Source organism: Clarias gariepinus, chromosome 10, assembly GCF_024256425.1.
Source record: "Clarias gariepinus isolate MV-2021 ecotype Netherlands chromosome 10, CGAR_prim_01v2, whole genome shotgun sequence".
NCBI lineage: Eukaryota > Metazoa > Chordata > Actinopteri > Siluriformes > Clariidae > Clarias > Clarias gariepinus.
The window spans coordinates 34,863,141-34,876,669 of record NC_071109.1 but is presented as its reverse complement, the minus strand read 5'-3'; the positions used below and the strand labels follow the sequence as shown (position 1 = coordinate 34,876,669).

The following is a 13,529-nucleotide window of genomic DNA, read 5'->3' as shown; positions in this document are numbered from 1 at the left end:
ACCTTGATGCAACACGACAGGTGTTCGAGTCAAAGAGGGACTTTTGATTGTACAGAATAACAGAACTCAGTCCTGAGAGATAAACTCCCTTTATGTCTCTATATAATCCCCTGATACACTAATGCACTTATCCCAGTGTCTCACTAGAGCCTGGACACCATCAGGGTAGAAAGTTCTCTCATTACACCGGAGCCGAGATCGGACTGTCTGTCTGATTAACATCTGAAACGCCGGCCTCCCAGGAACTCCTGTAATGTCCCAAACATGTGTAAACATCTTGGAGCAGGTCAGGACTGTATGGAGGACGTGGCGATACCTCCCAGCCGAGTCCCTGTAGTGTGTGAGTGGTGTTGGTGAATGAGTGTGTGTACAGTTCACACACACAGATGTGTCTCTCTTGAAAGTTGGTGACGAATTATTCCAGCGTTCCACTCGGTGAATGTTCATAATCTCCACAACTGCAGTGAGCTCCGAGACACCTCAGCCAGGATCGTCATTCACAGACGTACGACCTTTAAAACATTCGCACCGTTCAGACGTTCTACTGCGGCTAAGAGTTTCATCACCGTACTGTGGCTGAAATCTCCTGTAACTGTCGATCGCTTTTACACCTTCATTCACCAGAAACGTCATCATAAGTCCCAGTTTGACTTGAACGCCCCTCGTAAACCTCAGCACCTGCAGTAGTACACACTGAGACTGAGGGTTGATCTGGTTATCTGTACAACGACATGGATGTCAAAAGAATCTGAAAGACACAAGTTTGTGGAGCTTAAAGCCGTCCATATACTGTAGCACAACGTACACAATGTGTCAGACTGTAGCAACCCACCCCCCCCCCCCACACACACACACACACACACAATATCCAGTGTTTTTATATCTGTAACTGTAAAAAAGTTCCAACTGAAATAACATCATGATCACAGGGAGCAAAACCACTGATCAACTAGTTTGTATTTTGTTTGTTTGTTTAAATAAGTTCTAATTACAAAAGAAAATATTCTTTCATATTTCTCAAATCTGTCCATCTGTATAAATAATAAGTGAAAACATTTAAGCAGTTTGAAAATACTGAGGGATTTGCACAGTAAAGTTCAAGAAAAAGAGAAGAGAAAGTGTGTTATACTGCAGCATAATCTCAGTACTGAGAAACAGGAGGAAAATCTCCCCAACACACACACACACACACACACACACACACACACACACACACTCAGTGTATATATAGGATGGAGAGACTCTCACTCCTCCAGCATCCATCACTCGACTCGTCTCTCCTGGATCTGGAACTCTCACTCCGCTCCGTCTCTGTGTGAAATCAGACGTTCTGCTAGAATGAGGAACCTGACGGCTCTGCTGCTTCTGCTGTCGCTCAGCTCTCTGTATCTGGTGTCTAGTGGTGAGTCTTACATCACTCTGTAGTGAACACATTTATATTGTAGCTAATAGTTTGATTTATAATAATAATAATAATAATAATAATAGTTTCTTTCTTTAATCAGCTCCTCCTGGTACTGACGTCATGAAAACCTGCTGTTCAAACCCAACTAAAGCGAGGATCCCACTAAAGAACATTGTGACCTACTGGAGGACCAGCAGCAGCTGCCACCTACAGGCCATTGTGTGAGTCTCACCTGCTAGATAGAATTATAGTATTTTATTAACATTTAAAACTAATGAAGCAGAATTAAAACAGAGTTTGGTGTTGACCCGTGTAGCCCACGGATTCACACTGTATATTTATAACGTCTGCTCTTAGATTATTCTCTATTTATCCAGCATCCCTGTGTCTCTCTGTTTGTGTTACAGTTTTCAGATGCTAAATAAAAACACCACTCGTACAGTCTGTGTGGATCCTACAGCCGTTTGGGTCGACAGTCACATGAGGAAAGTGGATCTTAAGAACAAAGTTGGTGTAACAGCAAAACTCTGAGTCTCAGCGTTACACGGGATTACAACACTGAAGACTAACTTAATATTTTGGCAACATTTTGTAATTACTGTTTCTGCTTTTCTACTTTTTTACTTATTTAACCAAAATATTCTGACCTCTGACCCTCAGTGTGACACCATCACCTGGTGTTTTAAGAGTTTATCTTAATGATTAGTCATTCACACATGTAACATGTAACTGTCTCTAATAAATACATAAACTGTGCAGGATTTCTCATGTAGAGTCATTGCTTTATTATTATATTATTTCAATTGCTTTATTATCACAATTAATGAGATACAGTCAGAGCCCTGAAGTAAACATTTAACCCGTTATTATTTATTACCAGTGTTGGGTGGAAGGTGTTACAAAGTAAAGCGTTAGAGTAACTAGTTAACAGATTATTATAAACTTCACTAAGTGATGATGGTAGAATAATTATAAAGGTCGTGACTAAAACAACATGCATGAGGAATCACAAAGGAGTTTTCATTTTCTGCAGTGGAAAAGTACTGAACTAGTTACTTTAATCAGAAAGTAACTCAATGAAAACTTGTTGAAATGACAATAAAGACTATTCTATTGTTTTCTATTCTATTCTATTCATAGTGTCACAAATGTCATGCACATGATCAAACGCTCACCAGATCCAATAAGATCGAACTGAGTTATTACTATGTCCAATCAGATCGTAGCACGCTCTTACCAGGCGCTCATCATGCACTTACTGTCATTGTGTCTTCCACACGCAGAGCTTTACAGCAAGAAGCAACAGTATGAGGCAAGAAAGGTCAGTGGCAGGAAAAAGTATGTGAATCCCTTAGAATTAAATGTTTTCTTTTTTTCCATACGAACATGTGTTCTGCTTGTTTTATAGGTCACAACAATAGACAAACACAGTGATAACACACAAAAAATGATCATTTCTCAGTAAACATTCACAGTGTGGGGGGGAAAGTAAGTGACCCCTTGGAGCTTATTGTTTGTCAAACTTTCTTTGGCAGTAATGACTTTAACCAAACAGCTCAAACTAATTATTAGAAGTTCCTGTCTAAACAGCTCTTTCCAGGTCATTTATTTCTTAAAGATGGCAAGTGGTCCAAGCGGTGACGCAACAAAGCAAACCCGATAAATTTGATTATTGATCATTTGATTTCGGTAAGCTGTGCCCTTTTACATAATGCTGAGTATTCCTTCCAAATTCTTCAACTTTTGTTTCATCAGTCCAAAAACCATTTTACATTACTAATTAAAATAGAATAGATGCAATTTTATCTCTCAGACTATCAGTCAAAAATGAAAAAAACTTATTACGTAAAATATCCTTAGCAAAGTAGAAGAAATGTTCAAGAAAAAGAGAAGAGAAAGTGTGTTATACTGCAGCAGGAATCTCAGTACTGAGAAACAGGAGGAAAATTCCCTCACACACACACACACTGTAATGATTACAGGATGGAGTGGCTATTGTGCTCCATATTGTGTTGGAACATCTGGAACACAAAGATACGTATGCTAGGCTTCTCTTTGTGGACTTTAGTCACTTATATGGCATTTAACACAATTTTGCCAAATAAGCTCCAAATTAAGCTCTATGATCTTAGACTAAGTGCTGTATTGTGTAACTGGACTATGGACTTTCTACCTAATCGATTACAATGTGTGCAAGTATATAAACGCATATCAGCCACAGTGCGCATTAACACTGGGGTCCCCCAGGGATGTGTACTTAGCCCTTTTCTCTAAACATTGCAAACATGACTGCTGCACCTACCTTCCTTCTAATTACATCATTAAATTAACGATTACATCACAGAGTTTGGCCTCATCACGGACAATGAGAGTCCTCATATACTGTAGAAGGGAGGTAAACATATGGCAGCTTGGTGTGACGCCCACAACCTGGCCCTCAATATCAAGAAGACCAGGGAGATGATTGTGGGTTTTTGTAATGACCATTCACTTACCACATACTGATGTAATTTTACAGTAAAATACCATATAAATGCTACAGAATGAAACCGTATTTTACAAAACTTGGGATAACCCTAGAATTTACAGTGAAAAAACTGTAATTCATTTTACAGAGTAAGACCTTAAATTAAACAGTTAAAAACATATAAAAATATGGTTTATTGCAATTAAATTTATGATATACTCTATTTCTAAAAAGGAAACTCTCAGAGAAGGTATTTGTTACTAATATCATGAAGGCTCAGTTTATATTTTACTAAACCTTTGTTGATAGATTTTAAAAATCAGAAAAATATCTGCCTTGTAAAAAATATCCCGTAAATTTGGCAGCTGTGGTTGCCAGAAATTTACCATAAAAAATACGGTAGCAACGTTATTGGTTGTATGGGATTGGACTCTTTACACTGTATATTTTACGGATTTTAATTATTTTTTCTACAGTTTATAAATAAACCGTAAATTGTACAGTAAAAAACTGGCAGCTGTGGTTGCCAGAAATTGACCAGACCTGCACTTAAACACCTCTCCTTCCCTTTTTCCCCTTCCTCCAGACTTTAACCCTTTCCTTTCCTAAGTAAAATTACCCCTTTTCCATAAGACCTCGTCCGTGTTTCTTGTTGACCCCCTTGTGCCAAACCCAGTACAAAATACATGAACATATTTAACACCCCGGTGCAGTGTGCACTTTAAAACCACAATGCAGGACAGCGGACATAAACAATTTAACGTGTGTGATAAAATAATTTTTTTGTGTAAACTTCTATAAAATTATATGCTTAGATTGTCTGCCCAAAACGCTTAAAATGTCCACCCTGACATTTGTATATTTGATGTTAAGAATTTAAATATTGTTTTGCTGTCTTTATTAAAAATACATGGGACCATGCTGATGTCCGAGTCTTGAATAAATTTTCATGGGTTTTGACAATTTGATTTAGGTTTGTATTCATCAATTGTTACATTGTTACATTACTATCCCAGTCTAGGGGTTGGGGAGGAAGCAACTATATTATTATTTCCTAACGAAAATAAAGATAAAAAATAATAATAATTTATATGGCCCATGAGCACAAACGGGCGAAATTAAACGCAGAGAAATCACCTTTCTCTTATCCTAAAACAACTTCAACACTATTTAGATTAACACCACTTAACACACGATTTAAATTCAAGCATGAAGTGTTTTTATTTTATTTGTCGGCTTAGACAGGCCAGCTAAATATTATATACAATGATCGATAAACAAAACAAAACAATAACCCAATTTATCAGGAGGGAAAATGCCAAAATAATAAACAAAACCAAATCCTACAAAAGGGTTTAAAACATTATAATTTACCTACCCAAAAGGAAGCAAGTAAAAGACGATTTTCTTACCTCTCTCCCTGACTAACGAAAAAACAGGAGAAAACTAAAAGGGGGTAAAAACCCAAAATAAATAGGCACCCGTCTCCTTACACGGGTTTACGTTTAAACTTTCAGCTTAGTTTATCACTTCGTATGTACACCACTGGTTCACAATCTACACATTGTTGTCACTCCAACACGCTGGTTGGGATAAGTGAAGGGGATCTTTGGTCTCTGCTTTGCTGTCGTCTTATACACTGCCTGTTCCACGCTCCTAATTAGACTCTGCTGCTGATGATTTGGAGCGCTGCGTGGCAATAGAGAGAGAAAGAGCGAAAGAGACAAGCAACAAAATTATCTTCACCCAATCACCATCCTCTTACATCACGGGATGTAACACCCCACCGTTAAAGTAATAAACAATAAAAATTGTTTATACTAAATACATTAACTTTCACCACAAGAAAAAATAGAAATAACACTTTTCATACCCGTTTTTTTTTTCTCACCACTATTTAAAATAGCTCATGCTCTGGATAGCGCATCAGCTACTATATTGTCTGAGCCTCTCTTGTAGCGGATATCCAGGTTAAATTCTTGGATAGCCAGAGACCATCGCAGGAGCCGTTGACTGGAGCTTGACATGCGGTCAAGAAAGGTTAACGGATTGTGGTCCGTATACACAACTATAGGGGTCACACTACCACGTATATATACTTCAAAGTGCTGTAATGCCATTAATAAGGCCAATATAAGGCTACTATAACTGGTTTTACCATCCCTTGGCCAACCTGTTTACCCAGATAGGTGATCACTCCCTTTGCGAACTCACACTTGGCCAGATTCAAAGTTAGCTAGGCATCTGCCAAACATTGAAAAACCCTATTAAGGGTTGAGAGATGTTCCATCCACGTAAATGAATAGATAACTACATCATTAATATACACTTCACACTTCACTTCACTTCACATCTCCCAACACATTATGCATCAATTGCTGAAATGTAGCTGGGGCATTCCGCATCCCAAACGCCAGAACTGTGTACTGCAGAAAATTGTCTGGGGTGACAAAAACGGAAATCTCTGAGGCTCGAGGAGTTAGAGGCATAATAAAAAAACAACGATAGCAATTGTGTAGCAAGCATGGTAGTGTAGTGGTTAGCAGTGTCGCCTTCCACCTCCAGGATCCGGGTTCGATTCCCGGCCAGGCTCGATTCCTGTCTCTGTGTGCACGGAGTTTGTACGTTCTCCCTGTGCTTGGTAGGATTCCCTCCAGGTACCCCCCCCTCCCCCAATATACAGGATAAAGCTGTATAGACAATGAGTGAGAGTGAGTTCTGAGCTGTAAAAAACATGGTTATGTTACAATGTAAACCCTGGAATTTGATGGGAATAGACTGTTTTTATAACAACATAAACATGTTAATTAGACAGTTATAAACTGTAAAAAAAAAACATTCAAATCTGTAAATTTTACAGTATAATGAGTGCAATCCCATACTACCAAAAACATTGCTAGCATACTTTTTACGGTAAACTTCTGGATATTTCCACTAGAAAGACATTTCTCCTTTGCTTATCTGGGTCACTTCCATGGAGATTGGGTAAAGCTGAGTGCAGTTGAAGATACATGACAAGACGAGGTTCTCAAAATATATATTATGTGTGTAAGAATGTATGTTAAATTGAAGAGAAAAATAAATGAAGTCACTACAGCAAATACAATGTGTTGTATAAAAACACAGACAAGGCTGATCCTGTGTACACGCCCATCTTTGGCAGATGCTAATGAATATTAATGAGCATGCAAATACAATAACAAAAGTGAAGCAACACAGCACAAATCATTTTTTATAGATAGATTTGCCAGGCCAAGACAATACCGACATCATTAGTCATTTTCATGAATATTTTTCTTAGTTATTGTGTACTCGTACAGTCTGAATCAATCTTCAACATATTTAACATAACTTTTAGGAATTTGTGAGTGACGTGTGACGTACTTATCAACTTACATTGCAGTGATTTTGTCTCTCTGTATTTTTGATTCCAGCAGGTAGATATTTTGTGGTCTGTGTATCTAGTAATGACTGTGATCTCCAGCAGAATATAGAAAGGAAGAACGTCATCCAGTAGAGTGACACTGAAACATTTCACTGACATTTCACTTTTTTTTTTTTCAGCAGAATTTTGCGTGGTGTGAAGCAGACACAGAATGGAAAGTGATGCAGGAGTTATTGTTGTTATAATACTTAGAATGTTCACAGCAGGAGGAAATTAGGATCTTCTGATGAACTGATGTTCAGCTTCTGTCCTTTCATCCCTCTGTTCTGAACATTCTGTTATTAAAGTTATATTGGTGTAAGTACAATAATCTGTACCCAATTATTATAGTGTTTATATTCCAGTTATGCTAGGACCTCTGAACTAATACAGAATATTACAGAACTATCTTCTCTCCAAATTCTCATGTGACGTGACTTCTGTCAAAACTTCCTTCTTCAGAGAAAAGCTGGAAGCCTCTGTACATGATCCTGGCAAAGTCCACAACATCTTCTCCCTACTACTCAACCCACCGACTCCTCCTGCTACTTCCTTCTGACTGCTGACGATTTTGCCACATTCTACGATGGGAAAATTGCAGCAATCCACCAGTCCTTCGCTCCCAAACCAAACTCCTATGACAAAACCTCAGGACCTTCCCTTAGCAGATTTCTCCAACCTGTCATGTGATGAGCTTCAGCAGGTCATCACATCATCTAACCCCACCACCTGTTCATTAGACCCAATCCCATCCACAGTGCTCCAGGCCATCTCATGAGACCTCCTTACTCTCACCACAACCATCATTAACCATTCCATATCATCTGGTCATGTTCCTGCTGCTTTTAAGAAGGCAAGGGTTATTCCCATCCTCAAGAAACCCTGCCTGGACCCATCAGAAGTTAACAACTATCGCCTGGTATCACTTCTCTCTTTTATTTCCAAAATTCTTGAAAGAACTGTTTATAACCAAATGTCTCTCTATCTCTCACAGAACAATCTTAATGATCCCAACTAGCTCCATGCTGCTAGATCTGCTAAACTGTCACACCTGTCCTCATCCTCCAGGACCTGTCAGCTGCATTTGACACGGTAAACCACAAGACAATCATCTGTCATTTTCTCCACACATCGCTCACTTCACTCGCTCTTGTAGATTTCTTCTTTACAATATCAGAAGAATTTGCCCATTTCTTTCTTCGCAGGCTACTCAGGTGCTTGTTCAGTCCGTTGTTATTTCAAGACTGGACTACTGCAACTCACTCCTGGCAGGCCTGCCTCTGTCCACGATTCGTCCTCTGCAACTGATCCAGAATGCAGCAGCATGTCTCGTTTTTAACCTTCCCAAGTTCTCCCACACCACCCCACTCCTCCGCTCCCTGCACTGGCTTCCTGTAGCTGCCCGCATTAGATTCAAAACACTGATGCTTGCCTACAAAGCTAAAAATGGCCCAGCACCCACTTACCTCTCTGCTTTAATGACACCACGCACTGCACCACGTTCCCTCCGCTCCTCCAGCACTGCTCGCCTCATCCCACCATCTCTCAGGGATCGAGGGCGGCATTCATCCAGGCTCTTTTCTGTTCTGGGACCTAGGTGGTGGAATGAACTTCCTCTAGATGTCCGGACAGCAGAGACTTTGACTATCTTTAAATGACGACTGAAGACGCATCTGTTTCTCCACTCCAAGTACTAGCCCCCCCCCAAAAAAAAAAAGAAAAAACACCCTCTTTCATGTTGTGTTGGACTAATGACACTTAAATATTAACCTAGTTAAGCCAGTGTAAGTATGTATCCAGTGATGTAAACTTTAAAGCACTTTTTGTAAGTCGCTCTGGATAAGAGCGTCTGCCAAATGCCTAAATGTAAATGTAAATGTAAACTGTGCTTCTGTGACTGTGATCTGAGAGGTTCCTCAGGGGACTGTACTGTCTCCATTTCATTTCACCCTCTATACACCCGACTTTAGATATAACTCACTCCTGCCTTATGCAGAAGTGCATGCAGTTCTCTGATGACTCTGGTTGTTGGATGTATGAAGGATAATGACATCTGAGTACCAGTCTCTGGTGGACGACTTTGTCTTGCCATATGAGGACATGTCTGGATTTGTATGAAGCTTGACTCTGTTAAGGTTGTGGCAAAGAGGCGGATTCTGTCCAAAACACTATCAATCTTGAACAATCCTTCTCACTCGCTATTCAGTGTTTTCTTTGACCAGAGGATCAAATTCAGAGACTCTTTTCTACCAATGGCCATGAAATTATACAACACTTCCCTGTTATAGTTACACTATGAGGCTAATAACTGTCTGAAATAATACAATATTACTGTCATGAACCGGGGTGTTGTGGCAGGTGTTGAACGCCGTGGGCGGAAGGAGCAGGCATAGAGGCAGAGGGGTGGTGTAACCAAAAAGAGTCTTTTAATAAAGAGTAAACACAAAGTATAAATAAAGATACAAACAAAGGAACAAACAAACTCAAACCATACTTAACTTTGTGCTAACAGGGGCTCTCTGGCAAGACACTGACAGGGGAACAAACACACGCCCTGTGGCGAGACACAGGCAGGGGGAGACACTAAACACGCCCGGTGGCGAGACCCAGGCAGGGGGTTACACAAAACACGTCCTGTGGCGAGACACAGGCAGGGGGTTACACAAAACACGTCAAGTGGCGAGACACAAGCAGGAGGAGACACAAAACATGTCCTGTGGTGAGACACAGGCAGGAGGAGACACAAAACACGTCCTGTGGTGAGACACAGGCAGGAGGAGACACAAAACACGTCCTGTGGCGAGACACAGGCAGGGGGTTACACAAAACACGTCCTGTGGCGAGACTCAGGCTGGAGGAGACACAAAACACGTCCTGTGGCGAGACACAGGCAGGGGGACAAACACATAACAGGACACAAACGAGGCGTGGAGCTAAAACTGGACACTAGAGAAGAACGGGAGACACTAGAGAGAACGGGAGACACGTAAAGACTAGAGACGAGAGACCAAGAGAGGGACGGGACGAGGGCTAAAGACATGGCAATCAGCTAGGCATGGCTTTTAGCTAAACATGGTTAAGCTAAGCTTAACCATGGCAGTCAGCTACACATACACCTAGCTAAGCATGTCTTTAGCCCCAACATGCACTAAGCTATACTTACCTAATAGCTTAAACACACTAGGGAATAGGGACACAGAAACACAGACAAAGGATACCCAGTGGCTAGGCGAGGCAGCCCTCCAAGACTAAGCGAGGCGGCACTCACAAGCTAGTCGTTACTCCAAAGCCCGGAGGGACAGCACTCTAAACCTAGGCACACTGGGACACTAGGGGGAGAGGAAACACAGGACAGCTAGAGACACAGAGGGGCTATGGCTAGAAGCATGCTAGTACTGTAACTGTACTATAACTCAACATAGAATTTAGCTAATCATGCTCCTAGCCACACACACACCTAACTACTTACCTGCTCTAGCTAACCACAAGAACACAGGAGGACAGGACTGAATCAGCTCCACAAACACAGACACACAAAACATACACAGAGACATTGCCAATAAGAGAGCCCAAGTCAACACAACTAAAATCAAAGTACAAACTAAACATATAACAAAACAGAACAAAAAGCCCACACAAATGACAGAAGTGTTACCAAAATTGCTCGACCCAGTTTCCCAGTCTAAGCAGCTATTTATAGATTGATGGCTACCTCGGTTCAGGTGTGCACCTGCATCACCTGACCGAGATGCCTGCTGGGAAACTGAGTCAGCCAACAAAACTACAAAATAAAAACAGTGGCCTCTAGTGGCGGACCCTTACAGTACCCCCCCCCCCCCCCCTTAAACCGCTCCTCCGGAGCGCTATTGGTGATCCCGGGGCACTTCCCTGGTGTCCCGTGTCCTTTTACCCGACCCCGACGGGCTAGCTCCCATAGTCAACTGTGTGGCGGAGGCAGCACCGGATCGTTGTTATAGGCCGGGCGGAGGGGGCAGCACTGTATTGCTCTGGGAAGTAGAGCCCCTGAAGACAGTGCTGAGTTGTCCCCCAATCCGGGCGGCCGATGCAGTACTGGCTTTTCCTCCGCCGTGCAGCGGTGGGTGCCCGACATCGAAGCCGGGTGCTGGACGCTGTGCTGGGGTGTCGCTCCGAAGGTGGCAAGCCTTGAATAAGGGCTACTGGAAGAAGGTGGGGGTAAAAGGTGGGGGCCTCCACCTGAGGCTTGCTGGTGTGGCTGGGACCTCCACGAGGCGCTCGGCGATGGCTGCTGCTGGAACCTCCACGAGGCGCTCGGCGATGGCTGCTGGAACCCCCACGAGGCGCTCGGCGATGGCTGCTGCTGCTAGAACCTCCACGAGGCGCTCGGCGAGGGCTGCTGCGGCTGGGACCTCCACGAGGCGCTCGGCGAGGGCTGCTGCTGCGGTGACCTCCACGAGGCGCTCGGCGAGGGCTGCTGCAGCGGTGGCCTCCCCGTGAGGCTCGAAGCGTGCTGCAGCGGTGGCCTCCCCGTGAGGCTCGAAGCGTGCTGCAGCGGTGGCCTCCCCGTGAGGCTCGAAGCGTGCTGCAGCGGTGGCCTCCCCGTGAGGCTCGAAGCGTGCTGCAGCGGTGGCCTCCCCGTGAGGCTCGAAGCGTGCTGCAGCGGTGGCCTCCCCGTGAGGCCCGAAGCGTGCTGCAGCGGTGGCCTCCCCGTGAGGCTCGAAGCGTGCTGCAGCGGTGGCCTCCCCGTGAGGCTCGAAGCGTGCTGCAGCGGTGGCCTCCCCGTGAGGCTCGAAGCGTGCTGCAGCGGTGGCCTCCCCGTGAGGCTCGAAGCGTGCTGCAGCGGTGGCCTCCCCGTGACGCTCGAAGGGTGCTGCAGCGGTGGCCTCCCCGTGACGCTCGAAGGGTGCTGCAGCGGTGGCCTCCCCGTGACGAGCGAAGGGTGCTGCAGCGGTGGCCTCCCCGTGAGGCGCGAAGGGTGCTGCAGCGGTGGCCTCCCCGTGAGGCTGCCGCTTTAAAGTCCCAGCCCCCTCTGCTATGCCTTGGTGGGTCGAGCATTCTGTCATGAACCGGGGTGTTGTGGCAGGTGTTGAACGCCGTGGGCGGAAGGAGCAGGCATAGAGGCAGACAGGTGGTGTAACCAAAAAAAGTCTTTTAATAAAGAGTAAACACAAAGTATAAATAAAGATACAAACAAAGGAACAAACAAACTCAAACCATACTTAACTTTGTGCTAACAGGGGCTCTCTGGCAAGACACAGACAGGGGAGCAAACACACGCCCTGTGGCGAGACACAGGCAGGGGGTTACACAAAACACGTCCTGTGGCGAGACACAGGCAGGAGGAGACACAAAACACGTCCTGTGGCGAGACACAGGCAGGAGGAGACACAAAACACGTCCTGTGGCGAGACACAGGCAGGAGGAGACACAAAACACGTCCTGTGGCGAGACACAGGCAGGGGGTTACACAAAACACGTCCTGGGGCGAGACACAGGCAGGGGGACAAACACATAACAGGACACAAACGAGGCGTGGAGCTGAAACTGGAGACACTAGAGAAGAACGGGAGACACTAGAGAAGAACGGGAGACACTAGAGAAGAACGGGAGACACTAGAGAGAAGAACGGGAGACACTAGAGAGAAGAACGGGAGACACTAGAGAGAAGAACGGGAGACACTAGAGAGAAGAACGGGAGACACTAGAGAGAAGAACGGGAGACACTAGAGAGAAGAACGGGAGACACTAGAGAGAAGAACGGGAGACACTAGAGAGAAGAACGGGAGACACTAGAGAGAAGAACGGGAGACACTAGAGAGAAGAACGGGAGACACTAGAGAGAAGAACGGGAGACACGAGAGAAGAACGGGAGACACGTAAAGACTAGAGAAGAACGGGAGACACTAGAGAAGAACGGGAGACACTAGAGAAGAACGGGAGACACTAGAGAAGAACGGGAGACACTAGAGAAGAACGGGAGACACTAGAGAAGAACGGGAGACACTAGAGAAGAACGGGAGACACTAGAGAAAAACGGGAGACACGTAAAGACTAGAGACAAGAGACCAAGAGAGGGACGGGACGAGGGCTAAAGACATGGCAATCAGCTAGGCATGGCTTTTAGCTAAACATGGTTAAGCTAAGCTTAACCATGGCAGTCAGCTACACATACACCTAGCTAAGCATGTCTTTAGCCCCAACATGCACTAAGCTATACTTACCTAATAGCTTAAACACACTAGGGAATAGGGGCA

General features: G+C 44.0%; 1 protein-coding gene across 1 annotated transcript; it reads left to right on the top strand.

The window, feature by feature from the left end:
• The first annotated feature begins 1,230 nt into the window (after positions 1-1,230).
• On the top strand, positions 1,231-2,329 carry LOC128531503 (C-C motif chemokine 4-like). Its single transcript, XM_053505390.1, has 3 exons — positions 1,231-1,402; positions 1,506-1,626; positions 1,813-2,329. The coding sequence occupies exons 1-3, from the start codon at positions 1,339-1,341 to the stop codon at positions 1,934-1,936; spliced, it is 309 nt and encodes a 102-aa protein (XP_053361365.1). The 5' UTR covers positions 1,231-1,338; the 3' UTR covers positions 1,937-2,329.
• Positions 2,330-13,529: the final 11,200 nt, after the last annotated feature.

Bases quoted from the DNA above. Each gene is read 5' to 3' on its own strand.
- LOC128531503 (XM_053505390.1), top strand. From the start codon at position 1,339: ATGAGGAACCTGACGGCTCTGCTGCTTCTGCTGTCGCTCAGCTCTCTG. The intron at 1,403-1,505 runs GTGAGTCTTACA...TTCTTTAATCAG, and splicing joins TCTGTATCTGGTGTCTAGTG to CTCCTCCTGGTACTGACGTC. The intron at 1,627-1,812 runs GTGAGTCTCACC...TTTGTGTTACAG, and splicing joins TGCCACCTACAGGCCATTGT to TTTTCAGATGCTAAATAAAA.